This window comes from Arvicola amphibius, chromosome 1 (genome assembly GCF_903992535.2).
Source record: "Arvicola amphibius chromosome 1, mArvAmp1.2, whole genome shotgun sequence".
Taxonomy (NCBI): domain Eukaryota; kingdom Metazoa; phylum Chordata; class Mammalia; order Rodentia; family Cricetidae; genus Arvicola; species Arvicola amphibius.
The window spans coordinates 18171876-18191100 of record NC_052047.1 but is presented as its reverse complement, the minus strand read 5'-3'; the positions used below and the strand labels follow the sequence as shown (position 1 = coordinate 18191100).

The window sequence follows — 19225 nt, the reverse complement described above, 5'->3', positions numbered from 1 at the left end:
CAGTTGTAAAACATACAAGAATGAATATATGTGAATTACAGTTGTTCACTGGAAATGATCTTAAGAAGTAGCTATGAGAAAGTATATTAAAGCTTTCCCTGCATCATACTCTCAGAACATGCGATGAAAGCAACAACAGTAGAAGAATATCCACTTTTTCCATGTATAATTAGGTTCTGAATCCAACATACAAGGCACAATAAAAACACTTCTTGGGAGGAAAAAAATTTTAACTGGATGTTTAAAGCTATTTTCAAATTATATTACGTAAGAGAAATAAGCACAGCACACCAACCTACTTTTAATTTCAACTGATTCAGGATCAACATTGGGGGGTCCTGTAGCATATTTCAGCTTTTCATGCAGAACATGTTCAACTATTTGGTGCACAGTTTCAGGATCCTCAGTAGAGCGAATTCGAAAAATCAGCAGCATGTGAGCCGACACTCCATCGTATTCTTTACTATTGTTCAAAAAAAATAAATAAGGAAGGGAAGGAGAGAGAGGAAAGAAAAGAAAGAATTGAGGGAGGGAGCAAGTTTGTGAGTGGAATTATTATGAATGGTTCTTTGGTTTTCTTTTTTTATATAAAACACTTTGTTTTCTAAAAACTTAAACATTGAGCTCATCTTCCTGTCCTTCCATCAATCAGATTGGCCTTCTCTGCTCCTGTGTTCTTCTGGTGTCTTAACTCATTGGTTCTCTAAGTGTTCGTGCTTCCCCTAAACTTTGTGCTTCTTCATGCTACAGCCCCAAAGGAAGAAAGAGCAAGCGACAGGAGGATCTCTAAGATGAAGCTGGCAAGCTGGAAAGGACTAGAGAGTTAAGCTGGTGGTGCTTAGTTATTTTATGAACTAAGAGACCCAGGTGAAAGAGGCTTGTATGGCACCTCAGGTTTCTCAGTGGTGTGATTAATTCTTTTTGAGTTAGGGAATTCACCATGCAGCCTTTTGCCAAGTGTGAAGGAACATGAAAATTGTTTCAGAAATCAGGAAAACCACTCAGACTGGACATAGAAACAGATCCCAATGAGCATAAGACACCATGTGGATGATGTGCCCCTTACGAGAATAGAAATTTATGAAGTAGAGAGCCAAAAGCACACTATCTCGGGTATACAATTTTTAAGGAGAAAGACATCAAAGTAATGCTTAATATCAGCTAATCACAGACTGGGAATTAATTCAGAGTGGTATCATTTAAATAATACTATAAACGGTTCTTACCCCGTTTTTTTGAAGAATATGAATAATATGTGTTAGAATACATTATTTAAGATCCATAGTAGCATTTTACTTCAAATGTTGTGTTTTGCCAATTACACACCTATAATCTGAAGACTAAGGCAAAACTATTGGAGTTCAAAGCAAACCTGGACTATAACACAAGACCTCGTCTCCAATACAAAAGAACAACAGTAGGAAATTATGTTCCAACCTTGCTATTTAGCAATAATTGGTAAGAGTTTCAAAATCCCCTTAGGCAAATGTTTGGAGCATAAAAATGTAGAACAGAAGAAAACAGGCTAAGTTAACTAGGATAGGGGGTGGTTAATACATGAAGACAAAGATCTCGTTTGCCAGGGTATTGCTAGCTACTCAGTCCCCAATTCTGATGTTAGTTCACACACACACACACACACACACACACACACACACACACAGTCATTGGCACCAATTGTACCTGTCCTCAGCAGACATCTTGCACATATTCATTTTCAAATTACAAACTAAAGTACACTTTAGTATACGGATTTCATAGAGCAGGTGAATAAATGCTTGTTAAATTGAATCGCATCAAATCATTAGTATTTTAAAAAATACTTATTACTGACCAAGTTAAAATTTTTAGCAATAAAAATATTGTTTCCACATTAAGTTAAATCCAGAATAACATCTTAGGTCTACATACGTGAACTTGATAATGTGAGCCTTGACAAGTTGTCCCCTCAGTGGAGATCTATAAAATGCATTTTTCACCTGTTTAAAGACATTTGAAACTCATCAACAAAAGCAATTTTTTTGAAATTCTTCAAGTTGATCCAGTGCTCTGAAGCAAATTAAAATACAAGACAAAGCAAGCAAGCAAACAAAACACAGACCATTCATAATGTATTGAAGCTGAAGAATCCTCTGTGGAATCCTACCCAGTGTTGGGAGCTGAACTCTGCGTTCAGAATGACAGGCACACTGAGGCCAGCGCTGACCTACACCTTCTGCTCAGAAGGACATCAAAGACAGTGAGCCTGCTGTTTTCTTGAAACAGTTCGCCCTCCACTTCCTGAGTTAAGAACTCTTACAGCAGATAGACAAGGACAATGGAACATTTCTTTTAGTTTTTCGGATTCTATCACTGTGACAAAATGCCTGAGTGAAAGAACTTAAAGGAGAAAGAAATTGTCTGGACTGGTGGTTTGGAGAAGGAAGGGAGTAGTATCCCTAAGTGACAGCTGGTTGTAGGAATGAACGTGTGTCAGTGTTGTATGAGAGGGTAACTAAGTGTGCTCCCATAATGGGTGCCCAGTCTGGCACTGGAAATGCCCTGAGAAAGCCCCATGGACTGGAGCTCTGAACAAACATAGTTACAAAGTTTCTCCAGTAAGATGACAGTATTTTTGAAGCTATTTCTTGATGTAAATAGTTCAAATGAATTTAAAGTTTAAAATTCAGGACTTGAGCAAGTAAAGCTTTCAGTTCCTTCTTGTTTTCAGTGTGTAAGTAGTCTCGGGACAGAGTGAGCACAGATGTGTGAACTGCAGAAAGAGTTAGCTTTTTTCTTCTATTCTTCTATTTCTTTGATTCCTGAATCTGTCCGCCACTGATGTTACTGTGACCATCGTATGGATATGTCCTTGTATTGGTGATTCACTTGGAAGTTTTTACTTAAGGGTTTATTTTTATCAAGTAATTTCAAAATTATTAATTTGGAAGCTACTAAATATCTATATTACTTTAAATTGAAATCCATTTGGATCCTAGAAAAATTATTTTGACAAATGGCAAAAAACAAGCAAGCAAACAAACAAACCCAAGGGATACAGTAGCATGTTGACTTTCTGAGCTCCGTTCCCTTTCTTTCTTTACATGTGTGTTAAGATTATGGAACAGATGTCTCACTCTTAAGTACACAGGTCACCAGGATCTCAGAGACTGCACAGTTTCTGTGAAAGGGTGTCAGCTGGTCTAAGGTTTAGACACGGTTGGAACGCCTCCCAGGGCTTCATGCAACTACAGTTTAATCCCCATTGTAATGTAGTAAGAGAGTGAAAAACCATAGTGCTTAAAGGTGGGGCATTTTGGAAGTGAGTCAGACTAGATAGGTTATTAGGGCAGAGCCCATGACTGAATCCTGGTGGCTCTGAAGAAAAGAGAGAGAGCAGAAGAGATTCACTACTCAAGAGCTCTCTGTCTTTTGTCTAGTGAGGTGGTAAAGCCCCCTGCCAAATCGGCCAAGAAGGGAAGGCCATCATCAATGCAACTGTTGACCTAGCACTTTTCAACCCGTGAACCAAAATAAACCTCCATTTACCAGAAAATAGACTATTGAAGTATTTCAAGGTAGCAACAAAAAACAGACCAATGCAAGTTTTTTTCTATTCTGTCCCAATTCAGAATATTAAAACTAAAAGATATGTATGGAAATTACATTAACCTAATACCTAAATTAACATACAAGGATATTTGTCTGGAGCGAAAGGTGATCTGCCACACACTGACATGCCACCGACTGACATCAGCTGGTAGGAGTTTCTCTTCGATTCTCTTTCCATCACATCATACGTAAATTACCTCACTAGCCAAGAAACTTCCAGACTGTTTTCTAGGTAATATAGTGATGGGAATTCATCACTCAGGCCTTTGTTCTTTTGTTCTGTGCTGCCGGTTTTCTGTTTTCTTAACTATTGCATCCTCCCCCAATGAATACTAATGTCTTATATACACCAAATGGATGCATTTGATGTCTACAAGTAAAGCATAGTGTCATAAGCATGGCGGAGATGTCACTTACCATAGTTTCAATTCTCTGGCTCATTTCTGTGAAATTTTTAGAAGCCTCTTTTCCAAACTCAGCATATAACTTATCACTTGTGAACGGCAATGTGCTGTAGTAATTGTAGGTCCTTCTTTGATCTACAAGGGAAGAGGCAAAACCCATCATAATCTTTATCAGATGTATAAAGCGTGATTATTACTCCACTTGGTGCTTACTTGAAACACTAAGACAAGAAGGAATGCTGATGGTCATCAGTTCCATCATCCTGTTCCAGGCTCTCGAGTGATCTCAGAATAAAGGGAGATACTTATCACACTGTATTATATAGACTGTAAAAGTTGTGAGAAATGCCTGGTGCTCTGGAGTGCCATGCGAATACCGCATGGGAACTGTGAGCTAATTACTCAAATGTTAACCATTCCCTAGTTAGCCCAAAGGATATACAGTCATGCCATCCGAATGAGCACATCAGGTTGTGTTTAGAAGCTTCCAAGGGTTCAATTATTTTATATTAAAGAAGTAGACCCCACCATACATTAACTACTCATCAATTCTGGACTATAGTGTGAGAAAATGTGTTTTCGCTGGAAATGGAAATGAGAGTAGGGAGAATTTTTTTTTAAGTTTTTTTTTTTTGAGACAGAGTTTCTCTGTAGCTTTGGAGCCTGTCCTGGAAACTAGCTCTTGTAGACCAGGCTGGGCTTAAACTCACAGAGATCCACCTGCCTCTGTTTTCCAGGTCCTGGGATTAAAGGCATGCACTTTAATCTTTTTCTGGAACATCCAGTTCCAGAAAACAGAAATTTAGGGAGCTAGAATTCCCACCTGGTGTAACCTGCCATAGACACTATATAGGTTCACTGGACTCCTCTGTCAGAGAACTCGTTTTCTACCTCTATGTTTAGGGGATGTCTTGTCTGTTCCTTAGCCACTGTGTCCAATCTCTACTGCCAATTCATACAACCTGCCAAGTCAATGTAGTACAGATTTCTTCTACACATCACCAAGTCGGAGACTTCCATGCATATTAATGCCTACCACATTTCTGTGAGAGATGTTGTCCCAAGCATTACAGCCATTACAGTAGCCTAAGACCATTGAAAATGGTTATTGTAAGAAAATGGACTATGCCTCACCCAAGCTCAGGCTCTGTTGACAGAGGTTTCTGTTTCACCCAGTCCCACAGCCGTTCAGTCCCAAAGAAACATATAGAGGCCTACATTAATTATAAACTGGTTGGCCTATTAACTGAGGCTTCTTATTAACTAATTCTTTTTTTTTTTTTTTTGGTTTTTTCGAGACAGGGTTTCCCTGTAGTTTCTAGAGCCTGTCCTGGAACTAGCTCTTGTAGACCAGGCTGGCCTCGAACTCAGAGATCCGCCTGCCTCTGCCTCCCGAGTGCTGGGATTAAAGGCGTGCGCCACTACCGCCCGGCTTATTAACTAATTCTTACATCTTAAATTAACCCATAATTTGTGTCTGTGTTAGCCATGTGGCTTGGTACCTTTTATAAGTGAAGCATTCTCATCTTGCTTCCTCTGGGTCTGTGTGATGACTATAGACTGAGCCTTTCCTCTTCAAAGAATTCTCCTATTCTGGTCATTCCAGCTATATTCCTGTCTGGCTCCTGGCCAATCAGCATTTTATTAAACCAATACAAGTGACCAATCTTTACAGGATACAAGACCATTATCCCACAGCAAGGTTCTTTCTTCTTCCCTTCTTTCTTTTCATTCTTCCCTTCAAGCCCAGCAGAAAAGGGAACTAACACCAAGCATTAACATCTCAGGCTACTCATACACCTCACTGAACTTACAATAACCCCTTTAGGAGGCATTGCTATCTATATTTCTGGGTTTACAGTCTCAGCAATGTAAAAACATGACAAAAATAATGTGACAAAGCCAGAAAATTCATGACAGAATTTCAAGATAAGGCCTAACTAAAAATTCATGACAGAATTTCAAGATAAGGCCTAACTAAAGCACAGACTCCTTTGATAGGTAGTTTCCAAGAATAAAAAAAAAAGCAAAACATAACAAATACCCACTCATTAAAACTATGGGAAGAGAGAGAGAGAGAGAGAGAGAGAGAGAGGTGCCAGGTGGTGATACTTTAAGCTTTAATCTCAGCACTAGAGAGGCAGAGGCAGGTGGATCTCTGTGAATTCAAGGCCAGCTTGGTCTAAAAGTAAGTTCCAGGTCAACCAGAACTGATACACAAAGAAACCCTATCTTGAAAAATAAAACAAAAAATTATATTGGTGCATGGTACATGTGTGTGTGGCGTGCCATGGGTAGCATCTGAAGGTCAGAGGACAACTTGTGGAGTCAGCTCTTTCTCACACCTTTACATGGCTTCCAAGGATCAAGATCAAATGGTCAGTCGTACATGGCCAGCACTTATGTGTAATGACCCTTCTTTCAGGTCTTTAAAAATATGAAATTTTAATATAATATTACTTAAAAAAAACCCTGGCAAACTTAATACCTTGGCCAAATCTAGAGGATTTGGCAGGACAGAAAAAGAAATTGATGGTCACCTTAACAGGCCCAAGCAGCAAATGATGTATGAAGAGAAAGCATAGGCTGGAGACAATAAAAGTTCAGGAATTTCTGAGTAATCTCAACTTAAGTGAGGGACAAGAGAGAGGGAGTGGTTTTGTTACTTCTCCTTCTACACAAACCTTGCCTTGAATGGCCAAAATGCCAGGATTAACAGGCAAGTCCCTGAAATATACATGCTTGAAAGAAAAGTTTTCAAGCTACTGAAATATTGAAAAGTTGCATAATTATCTTTCTAAACTTCTGCTATTCTATTCTGCATTTTATTTTACCTTAGTAGGCAGTATGGTATGTTTATGGGGTGTGTGCGTGTGTGTGTGTGTGTGTGTGTGTGTGTGTGTGTGTGTGTGTGTATTTAGAGGGATGCATTCATCCAGTCTTCCTTGGCTTCCACATATGTATGTATGTGTGTGTGTGTGCACACAGAGATAAAGAAACACAGACACATACATAAACAGACACACATAGACAGACAGACAGACACACACACACACACACACACACACACACCACAAACATACCACACTACCCAATAAGGTAAAATAAAATGCAGAATAGAATAACATCTCTCCCTGAACCTGAAGCTCTCTTTCTGTTGGACTGACCAGTCAGCAAGCTCCTAGGACCTGCCCATCTCCATTTCCCAACACCGAAATTGCAGACACATGACCACTCCTGCTAGGAAATGGAGCTCATGCACTTGTGATTGCACAGCAAACCCTATTACCCACTAAAACATCTCTCCCGCTCTGCTTTGCTGAGTTCTGTCTCATGGTTAACTGTAGCAATCTATATAGCTGTATTCTTTAGCTTGCAATGTGTCTTCTGAAGCTATAATGTATAAGTAAACGGGCCACCTGGGAATTCTGTCAAAATAAAATAATTGCAAATGCAGATTTTGAATTTCTAAATGTCCTAAGCTGATGCTGATGCAGCCAGTACTCAATTAAACATTTAAATAGTAATGTTATCAAAAAAAAGAATAAGAGAAAAGATAAGAAAAAAAAAGAATAAGAGGCCCCCTGTTTTGCTTAAGCATGTCTTTTTTTAAAATTATAGATTAGATCATCTGAAGAGGCAAACATGGTCAACTATCAACACTTCCATATAGATCAACCACAGGAACAATTTATATAATTAATACTGTACTTTGCTATGTAGACTTAAATAGGCTACTAAACTTTAGTAATGCTTCTAACTTCTAGCATCATATGCTATCTCTTTTAATTTAAGTGAATATTGCATATGTTAAAAGTATGGATGAACATGAGTTTGTTGATAATTTTCAAAGTCTTACAACTCTACAATTAACAGTGATGTTGCTTACTAACAAACCCACCTAACATCCACAGTACAGAAAATTGTAAATAAAGTCCCAAAGGCACAGGACAGAAATTGTACAAACAACGCTAAGCTGTCCTGGTTCCATAAAGTGAAGATCAAAATGATGTTTTTCCAAATCTGGTCACATGTCTTTACTCTGTAACACATCTATTTAGTTTGGCATGTGAGTTCCAGGATGCTCATTGTTTTAGTTACTCCGTTGTTAGTTTCCACCCCCAGATGGTAAATCACACATCACATACAAAACAGTAACATACAAGAATTACTATTTATTCAGGTGTGGTGTGTGGGAAGTCCTGTGTTACAGTTTCTGAGCTGATCATCCACACAATATGACGCAGGAACCAGTTACTGGAAAACATGACCTGGTTTTCAGTGTACACATGTGAGTAAGATCCATCACCTTACACAATTTGGTTTAGGAAGAGGCAAAGGTGATGGAGGAAGAAGTGCTTTTCTCTCACAAAAGTGATCAAGCCTCTAATGCTGCAAGGGGTTTCTTACGAAACCAGATAATCCTAAGACCACGTCATTTGTTTTTGTCACTCAGGATTAAATAAACATTTATAAGGGACTTAATATATGCCCGGAATATTCAAACTTTTTGAAATATAAAACTGAGTAAGTCATAACCTGACACATGCATAGAGAAATAACAATACTTACAACATAATGAAGCTCAGTATATTCATAACAGATCTATGTTGCAATGAGAAATTTCTGTTACCAAAATAAAGATATCCCAGCTTTAAAGACCTACATGTGTATAAACAGCACCTCAAAGAAAATCTGTTTTAAGCATTTTTTTAACCACCCAAAAGAGATGTATCCACCGTGGTCTGGAAACTGAGATTGTACTTTGTAGATAGCTCAGAAAGATAAACAGATTACAGATCACTCTTTCTCTGTAGGCAAAAACACCTGCCTCAGATTCCCAATTAAATTAGAATCAAGTGATTAGCTTCTACGGTTTCAAAGCCTTCAATATCAACACATAATCTAGTCACTCAGGGAGATATTAAGCTAAGAGGTCATAGTTGAGTCAACTAATTAAAACGCAAGGCACAGTACAGGGAAACTTCAGAAGGGTTCTTACATCCTGGAAGAATAGCTCTGTAGTCCCCTGGGTACCTTCTTCATAACAGCAACTAGCAGTTCATCTGGCAGTGAGATACCTGGTTCCCACAAAGTGAACCCCCTCATAATTAAGCTCAGCATATCTTGTCCTCTGTCATCATTACATTCCAAATAAGATTTTAAGTAACATAGGCACTTACTTAATAACACATCATTGTGAACACCTTTCCAACTTACTGAGTGCACAACAGAGTTTAGCTTTACATTATAGTTCAGTATCTAATTCATTTATTGGAATATTAGGATTTTGATGAACTAGATTTTTTTTAATCAATGTTACTGTCCTATGACCTCAGCTAACTCAAGACATCGTATTCTAGCTAAGCTGTGGTCTTCTCCTGTTTAAGGCCCCTTTATCACTTCCCAGTTATTAAGGAAAGCAGCATTCTATTCTTAGTAGGAAGCGCTGTTCCCTTAAAGAAGGAAGGATGGAGCCTCCTTGGTTTGTGGAGATTAAAATGAAAATCAAAGCAGTCAAAGAGTTCTTATGCAAATAAGTCATAGCAATGAAGAAACAACCCCGAGGCAAGCCAAAACAGGAAAGTCCATGAGGAAACAACTGGAGTAAGTCACGTGTTGCCATGGCATCTCATACTTACTGTATCTGACATAGTGAACGGTGAGCCCAATGCACACAGCCAGGGCAATCAGGGATAAAAAAGAGATGAGGCCAATAACCCAGGGCTCCACACGAGTTCTCTTCCTGGCCCTCACCACAGGCGGCCTGAGGGAGGGAGTAAACAGAGGGATTACGCGGCAATACATTTCCAGGCTACACTCTAGACAAGTTAGCAACACTGGGCATTCAGATGGCCGTGTGCTGCCTTGGTTCCCAGCTGCTGAGGCAAACCCTGCTTCTGACTGCCTGACCTTGGGCAAGTAATTTGTTTCTTTTCTTTAGTTATGGCACAAAGTTGATAGGAATGGCCCCTATATTATAGGGACTAAACATTATTTGTAAGGACTAAACAATAGTTCTCTATGTAAAAATAATAACAAGAGTGCTTGGCTTATCCATGGGGCTTCTGGACTAGTCCCACAAGCAACATACAAGCTACAGAGTAGGTGCTGTAGAGCTGTACATTTAAAGCTTGTTTCTAGACAGTAGAATTTTCAATGGCTTATGAAATGTGGTAAAGCTTAAACTGCATAACACGCTGCAGATCTAATTCAACTTGCCTTCCAATTTCATGATCCAGTTTCAAACCTAACCTTGAGGGTGCACAGAAAGGATTATGGAAGTCCTCCTAAAAACCCTAGTGTCTGAGCTAATATTTACCTATAAGCTTTTGTGATGTTTTGGGAGCCCTTTTTATGTGACTTCATATTTCCCTCAAAGCTCAGTCCTAACACCTGAAGGTAAACCAGACTTTTGTTTGATTGATTCAACTGGCAGTCATTCAGATTATATAATCCAGTTAGTAAGAGAATCCAATACTAAAAAATAATAATAAAGTCACTGCTTGGTAAGGTGTTTGGCTATAATGCTGCTATTTTTTTAATTAGCTATCTCTCATGTCTATAAATTGAGTGGAATGGGCTTCTTTCTAAAATTCTACTCATCCAATACATGAAAGATGGAGAGAATGTCATGACCTGGTGTTGAAGTTCTGGGTACCAAATCCCACTAAAGAGGATTGTACTTCCAGCCTTTTTATTACCAGCTCTGACGCAGACTCAAACCATTCAAAAGCTAAGATTCTCCACCTATCAACAAGGCACAGGACACCCATCCTGTCTGCAGCACCCCAGTGAGAGCAGGAAGCTTCTCATAACGTGAAAAGTACTTTGTATTAAATACTTTTTATTTATAGCAGTAATGGGGACTCATTGCTTGGTATGTAGGACCACCAGGAAATGTTGTCACATTGATTCTGTAGCACTATCATTGCATCTATGTGCCTGGTTCATGGAATAGGGAATATTTGTGTTATCATCTTCACAGGATCCTGCCTATCCCAGCTGCCAGTTATAAAATATAATGTCTAGGCCCAAGGGACCCTAGTTGTTTCCCACCCTTCTTGTTACGGTTTTCCCGTGGGATGGTAACCATGGAAACTTCAGTGTTCCCTCTCTGACCTCTTTGATCATCAGTTCTCCCTTGAGCAGGGTTCCAAACACCTGTTCCTAGGATGGCAATTACTATAATATAAAAATACTTTTTCATCAGGTACTTATTTTTTTCCATGTGTACTTGTGCCCAAGAAGCTCTTCAGTTTTATTCCTGCCACTTCTATCTCTGAATGCTTGCTATTCATCTGTTGCAGAAGACAGGAGATGCATATAGCAGACGTAAGCAAGACTTTGGGGTTGATACGGGGAAGCGAGGTTTTTCAAAAAATATCGTGCATGCCAGATGAAGAATATAAATTTATGTGTACACAAATCAGGATACAATGGCAAAACTACATGGTTACTATGCTGGGATGTGTAGCGTAAGTTGTATTTGTTTGATAGTGACTTCTTTAATCCAGAAAGAAATCCAAGCAAAGCAATCACTAAGTTGACGAGTGCAAATCTGCTTGTATTAACAAGAAAGTGGTCAATTATCCACTTAATAAAAAAAATGAAGATAAATATGAATAAAAGGTATTTTGCATTCTAATTTAAGGTAATTATATGGTGAATGAATAATAAAAACATAGGAGGTGCTGAATTATTAGCAGAAATAGAATAAGAAATGAACAAAACTTTCATTTGGATCCATGCATGTTTTGGTTTTATGATACGTGTCTTAAATAATAAATTAGGCTTTTGAATTAAATGGAGAGAAGAGAGAGAAAGAAGAAATGATAAAGAGAACTTATAAAGAATTTAAAAATGACTGAAGAAGATCAGGTCTGGTGTGTGTGTGTGTGTGTGTGTGTGTGTGTGTGTGTGTGTGTGTGAGGGGGTGATGTGTGTCTATGTGTGTGTCTGTGTGTTTGTGTGTCTGTGTGTATGTACTTCATTTCACTGCCGTGCCAAGGTACCACTCTGGCTTCCTTTCTTGATCCCTTCAATATCTGAGTGGTATGCTTTCTTTGGTGTTAGGAGGCAAGAGGGATATCATGGGACAAAGACGGAGAGAATCCAGTTAAGACAATTTAGACAAACAATTATAAGAGTGTATTTCTGCATGCTGCCACCAGCTTCTTTATCCAGGTAGATGTACTACTCTCTCAAGTTTTCTCTGTATGAAAAACAAGAATTATTATATCCACTCCTAGCCTGATGAGCTCTGGGAAGGTAAAAATGTTGTAATGTTATTATATTGAATGCCCATGTGAAAAAAGTATACAAATATCAGTAGCATTTATCATACTTATTTTAATTATTGATAGTAATATTGATACCAACATTACCAAGATATTTGCCATTTGAAACCTTATATTTTCCTTCCCCAATCTGTAGCATTGTTTCCATGTCAATTAACTTGGCTTCTTTTTTTCCCTTTATTAAGGTATAACTTATTATTTCTTAGCTACCTTTTTTTCTCAGCAAGTCATTCAGTACTAAACTGCTCCAAAGTAGATATGGGTAGAAAGCGTTCTAAAAGCATCAATAAAATGGAGGAATAAATCTATTTTCTCACATCAGTGGATGCTCCTGTCCCATGCGCATGTCCTGTATCAGGTACCATGTCCAAACACTTCTTTGCCACTCCGAAACTTAGCTTAATGCATCTCAATTCACCCTCAGGAAGACTTTTGGAATTCTAATTCCTTCATTAATTTCAAATTGCCAAATTTCTTCCTGTTTTTTTTTTCTTTCCATTGGGGGAAATGTATAATTAGTGAGAATTGAATAAATATAGAAATTAAGGTACAGATGTATTTGACTGGCTTTAAACTGTTGGAAGTCAAGTAATAGACCCAACATTGTGTTATCAACATCATTTCTTAGTATGTCATTTTTAGGACAGAACTAGAAAAGGAAATTGCAGTGACAGCAAAATGTGAGGGAGAGTGAGAGACAGAACAGCAAGCAAGCCTGCTGGCAGGCTGTGGCGATTACATAAGGAGGGAGTGCGATGCTTCTGAGGAGAGCTTGTCAGAACAAGCCCCCGCTTAGCAGGGTCAGCACCGTGTTTAGAGCAACAGTGGCTCTCAAATTTCTTGTTCCTTCTCCCTGACAGTAGGTAGTGCTGATGTTGCCAGTTCCCACATCTCAGTAGCTCAGTCCAGCCCCACTGTTCTAACAAGCATGATTATGATGTCCATAACTCGATAGTCCTGATGAGTGATCATCAGCTTCTTCTGCCAGAGTCTGGCCACCTTTTGTTAAAGGCATAGCTCCTTCTGTTGCTGTTTTCTAGGCTGTGCGTTCTCTGCTACAGCTACTCAGTGCTGAAACTGTACTGTAAAGCAGCCACAGTCAATAGAGAATCAATGCAGAGCTCAGCTGTATCCTTGTACATTTTCATATTTAGAGAGGAATGTTTAATTATGTTCTAACTGCCAAAATATTTTAAGAGCTGATTTTTCAATCACTTAGTATGAAAACTGTTCTTAGTTCAAGCACCACATAAAAGGAAGTCATGTATCAATTTGGGCCCCAAAACTAGAGTTTGCAGTGGCTGTTCAATGGATAGCCCACAAGTCAACACTAATGACCTGTTCTTGCTGTAGTCCTGCCTAATCTGTCTCCCCCTCTGGTGCCGATGAACATGTTCAGAAATTCCTAGTATCTGACCCACAGCTTGGTAACAGTTTTCTTTCCCAGCTCCCTAGGCCCTGAAACACTTCTGGTTCTAGTAGACTCTCTTTCTATAAGTACCATGGACAATGACTTAGCCTGCTTACACCCCATACTGCTTCCCTTAGCAAGTTCTTCCTATTGCTGTCTGTGTAGAGCATCTGAGGTCTATCCTTTGCTCATCCCACAAGATGCTTTTTTGTGTTTAGGAGATGACTTTAAAACTCTCTGCTCTGGTTGACCTTTTCATTCTAAGCATCATATTGACAGCTTTTTGTTTTGTTTTGTTTTGTTTGTTTGTTTTTGTGCCTTCATGGGGAATCCCTGAACCTCACCTCTCTGTATGCATTCCTACCCCATGCTCAAGAGTTTCTCATTCTTCAGGAACCAAAGAAAAGTTGACTAAACCAACTTGCAAAAAAGTCATTCTTTGGTACCACACTATGGTGTTTGATCTTTCTCAATGAACTCATAGTCCGTCTTAGTTCTAGGAAACAACTTGAGATACTGAAGCAAGGAAAGGCAAGTCAGACCTTGCTAAGAGAAACTGCTGTTCCAGAAAGGCTCATTTTCATAAAATACTTTATATGGTGATCAAGATTTATGGCTAATGCTGCTACTTGTATTTAAAACACATGAATTTCCAACTATATATTCTTTCTACTATAAAACTTCTACCAAAATACACAGAGTGAGAAACACAAATAAGACATAGTATAACATACATGTTATATCAGAAGAATAGAAGAAAAAAATACCACAAGGTGTTAACATCATGTATCTAAGGCATTACGAATTTCCTCAAAAAACCAAAACAAAACAAAAAAAGAATGCAATATATCTTTGCACCACTAATCAAAATTTCCCCAGCATAAACAAATGTAACACATCTTTAACTAATATTGTACAACAGGAAGACAACTGATGTAGACATCTGGCCCCCATAGGCGCACACTCATGGGCATGAGTGTACATGAGTGCACATGAGCACACCCATGAGTGCACACATTAAGTTGTTAATTTAAAAAAATACATAGCAGGTTTGTCATAGTGGTGCATGCCTTTAATTTCAGCACACAGGAAACAGAGATAGGAAGATCTCTGAGTTTTAGACTTACCTGTTCTATAGAGCCAGGTACATACAGAGAAACTCTACCTCAAAAAACCAAAAATAAAATAAAATCACAGCACATCAATTAACATTAACAACATGTTTACTATGTGATTGGCACTAGCTTAACTTATAATAGTGATTCTCAACATGTAGGTTGAGACCTCTTTGAAGGTCACCTATCAGATATCCTGCATATTGAATATTCCCACTATGATTCATAACAGTAACAAAATTATAGTTATGAAGCAGTAACAAAATAATTTTATGGTTGGGGGTGACCACAGAATGAGAAATTGTATTAAAGAGTCTCAGCTTTAGGAAGGTTGAGAACCACTAGTTTATAGGTTTGTGTCTGTGTTTCCCACCCAGGTAAACGCTTCAGCTGCATTTTATTTTGAATAAAGCATGTATTGTCAGGCCACTGTGATTTTTACTTTTTCTAATATTTATAAAACAAAATTACATAAGCACCCAAGAAAGAAACAAAATAAAAAGTATATGTAGGCATAGGTACTAATTTTATATCAACTTTACACAAACTAGAATTATGTGAAAGGAGGGAACCTGGACTGAGAAAATGCCTCCAATAAGTACTGTCTCTAACACATTTTCCTAATTAGTCATTGGTGGGGCAGGGCCCAGACATTGTGGGTGCTGCCATCCCTGGGCTGACGGGTCCTGGGATCTATAAGAATGGAGTCAGAGCAAACCATGTGGAGAAAGCCAGCAATCAGACCCCTCCAAGGCCTACACATCAGCTCCTGCCTCCAGGTTCCTGCCCTGCTTGAGTTCCCTTCCTCACTGCTTTGATGATGAACTGTTACAGAGAATTGTGAGTGCCTTTGGTCATGGTATTTCATCACAGCAATAGTAACCCTAACAAAGACAGGTAGTATGCTTTTGTTGCTTTTTTAAATGTATTAGTGTATAGCATGTATATACATGGGTACCACTTGCTTGCCTGGTGCCTATGGAGGTCAGAGAGAGCATCAGATCCCTAGAGATGCAGCTGGTTTTGAGGTATAGAGAAGGGCTGGAAAACTGATCCTGAATTCCCTGCAAGAGCAACAAATGCTCTAAACTGTTGAGTTGTCTTTCTTGCTGTGATTCCTAATATTTTAAGAAAAATTCCAAGCAAATTACTCTTATAAAATTGCAAAAAAAGTATTTCTATTCTATTCATTCATGTACAGATCACATCATCATCATATTCTGTGGATTGATTTATATGGTTTTTTTGGGGGGTTTTTTTGGGTTTTTTTTTTTTTTTTTTTTTTTTTCGAGACAGGGTTTCTCTGCAGCTTTTTTTTAGAGCCTGTCCTGGAACTAGCTCTTGTAGACCAGGCTGGCCTCGAACTCACAGAGATCCGCCTGCCTCTGCCTCCCGAGTGCTTGATTTATATGTTTAAGCCCTATAATGATGCTTATTCATAATTCCCATAAAGAAGCCACAATTAAAGCAAAAATGTCAGGGGTGGGGTGTGGAGAAAGTGAAGGGAATGAGAGGAGGGGAGGGAGTGGGAACTGGGATTGGTATGTAAAATGAGAAAAGATAGTTTTTTTAAAAAAATTAAAAAAATAATAAAGCAAGAATGGCAATTGTTGACAAACAACTATTTCTATTTTATTTTTACAGTATCAATACAAATAAAGGAAAACTGTTTTTATTTCCAGCTGTGGGGATTAATTTAGGACCTATGTTGGGTAATTTGCTCTATAAATGTTCTGATCACAAATGTTTTTGTCTCCCATGTTGTACCAAACTGATTTAAGATGACTTATAAAAGTGTGTATGTGTGTGTGTGTGTGTGTGTGTGTGTGTGTGTGTGTGATGTGAGAATGTGTGGTGGTGGTGTTCCTGTTGCTACTAAATTAAATGTGTGGATAGGAGAAGAAGGAAAAATATAAGAAAAACATAAATGGAAATAAGACTAAAAATATCTGCATGCAGACATTTCCTTGAGTCATGCCACAACACTGGTAGGTTTCTAGAATATATTGCCCAAACAAAACATACAACAGCGGGGAAAAAAAGGAAATCCTGATCTGATATCTTCTTTTTGGCATTCAAAAGGAAAAAACACCACAGTTGTTCAGCAACACCATTATTAGGCCTTCATAAAAAGCATGCTGTGCAATATAATTATCTTCATTCTCTATTATTAACATCTAAATGGAAATAGCTACATAACACTCTTATTATGTCCCTCAGTACTGGCAGTGTCAGTAATAGTTCATTAAAAGTAATTTGATAGGAAGGTGGCTTTATGAAATCACTCAGATACAACGCATTTCAATAAGTTTTAAAAATATTCGACCAGCAAGGGCACCAGAAGAACATGACCCACAGAACCAACTTAGCAGGGCTCATAGGGACTCACAGAGACTGAAGCAACAACAGGAATCTTTCATGGGTCTGGGTTAGGTCCTCTGCATATGTTATGGCTGCATAGCTTGGTGTTCTTGTGGAACAGCAGGAGAGGGGACTATCTCTGACTCTTTTGCATGCTCTTGAGACACTTTTCTTCCTACTGTGTTGCCTTGTCCAGCCTTGATGAGGCTTTGTGCCTAGTCATTTTGGGATTTGTTGTGCCATGTTCAACTGATATCCCTAGAAGGCCTGCTTTTTTTTTTAAAGGTGAATAGAGTAGGTGTAGATCTGAGGAAGAGGGGTAATTAATTAATTAATTGAAGATTAAGTATCCATATTAGTCCATGCCTTTGAAAATATATGCTAATTTGGATAGAGCAGCATGGTAAAAATAGCCTAGATATGTAATTACCTCCTTCCACTCACACAGCTGCTGGCCTCCAGACTTGTTTTACACTAAAGATAATGAAATTTCTCACATACTCTATAGTTATAGTTGTTCCTAGTTATATCTGATATGACTGCGATTCATAGAGCAGATCACTTACAGTATTTATCATTTTATGTCATATTTATGAGAAAAGAACTGCAGGATAGGTGGTTAGTAACCTTCTGGAAGTTTCTGTATAATAAAAAGAGATGTTAGAATACTTTTATATAATGACTTTTAATAGTGATGTAATTTCTGAAATACAAATAATAAATTTAGTAGTAACATTTCAAGACACTGAAGTCCCAATTAGAATCTTCTCATTACAGCATATGGTCAGAGGTAAGGGTTTTGAATATTAATTCTCCTTGCTCTTATTTTGCCTAGCCATGGTCTAAGGTGGTCACAGCTTCAACCTGATAACCCCTTTCCTATAACTGCAGCCATGGGCCGTCCTTCACAACCTTTCTCTCTAAACCAGCATGCCCACTGCTGATTCTAGGGCATTTTACTGTCCTTTGTTTCATGCCCAGAATAGAGGCTATCATGGTAAATTTACCCTGTGCATTTGAGAAGAATTTGTACTCTGCCCTTTGTGAGTAGAGGGTCTGCTACAGGTCAGCAAGGTCAAATTATTTTACTGTTTTCAGGTTCGCTGTGTCTTACCTGAGTTTCTGTCCATTTGTTCTGTCACATAGTGATGGGGAAGAGCTGAAATATCCAGGAGGAGCTCTGGATTTGCCTATTTTAGCCTTCATCACTGTGCGTTTTATTTATTTGAACCTCTGTTCTGTGATGGGGTAAACATATTTTGGACTGCTATCTTTTGGGTCAATTTAGCCTTTTATTCCCAGTCATGTGCTTCATTCTTAAGTCTACTTTCCATGAAATTAGTATACATACTTACATACATCCTTGATAAGTGTTTGCTTGATAGTTGGGTTTTTATCATGTTTAACTTTTCTATGTTAAATATTTAGAGTGGGTTCCTTCTAGAAGGAAAGAAGGTCTGTTTTTCTTCTTTTACTTAATCCCACCTGAAAATTCTCTTTCAGTGTGTATTCATGTTTACATTTTCAAATTTTACATCCACTTTTTTTTTCAGGGAGGGGCATACATGCTATGTGTATGGAAATCACAGGACAACTCCCAGAAGTCAAATCTCTCCTTCCATCATGTGTGTCCTGGTCATCAAACTCAGGACACCAGGCTTGGCACCATGCCATTACCGGCTGAGTTCCCCTTCAGCCCAGTCTTTCAATATTTAGACCTGTGGTTCTCAGCCTGTGGGTTGCAAGCACTTTAGAGGTCAAACAACCCTTTCACAGGGGTCACCTAAGATCATCCTGAATATCAGATATTTATATTATGATTCATAACAGTAGCAAAATTACAGTTATGAAGTGTCAACAAAGTTAATTTTATGACTGGGGGTCACCACAACTTGAAAACCCCCAAAAGGGTCACAGCATTAAGATGGTTGAGAAACACTGATCAAGGCCATGTATATTCCATGTGATGATTGATACACTGGACTCAGTTCATTTTACTTTGAAATCCCTATACTCTTGTAAATTTTCCTTTAAACACTCACA

General features: G+C 38.4%; 1 protein-coding gene across 1 annotated transcript in view; it reads right to left on the bottom strand.

Annotated features, from left to right (window-relative positions):
• Positions 1-19225, bottom strand: part of LOC119806398 (transmembrane protease serine 11E) — a 41739-nt gene that overhangs the window by 8946 nt on the left and 13568 nt on the right. The window contains exons 3-6 of the mRNA XM_038318159.1: positions 9638-9762; positions 4009-4130; positions 1912-1979; positions 300-463 (exon numbers count right to left, since the gene is read on the bottom strand). Of these exons, the coding sequence (XP_038174087.1) occupies positions 300-463; positions 1912-1979; positions 4009-4130; positions 9638-9762 (479 nt within the window). The remainder of the gene's footprint in view (positions 1-299; positions 464-1911; positions 1980-4008; positions 4131-9637; positions 9763-19225) is intronic.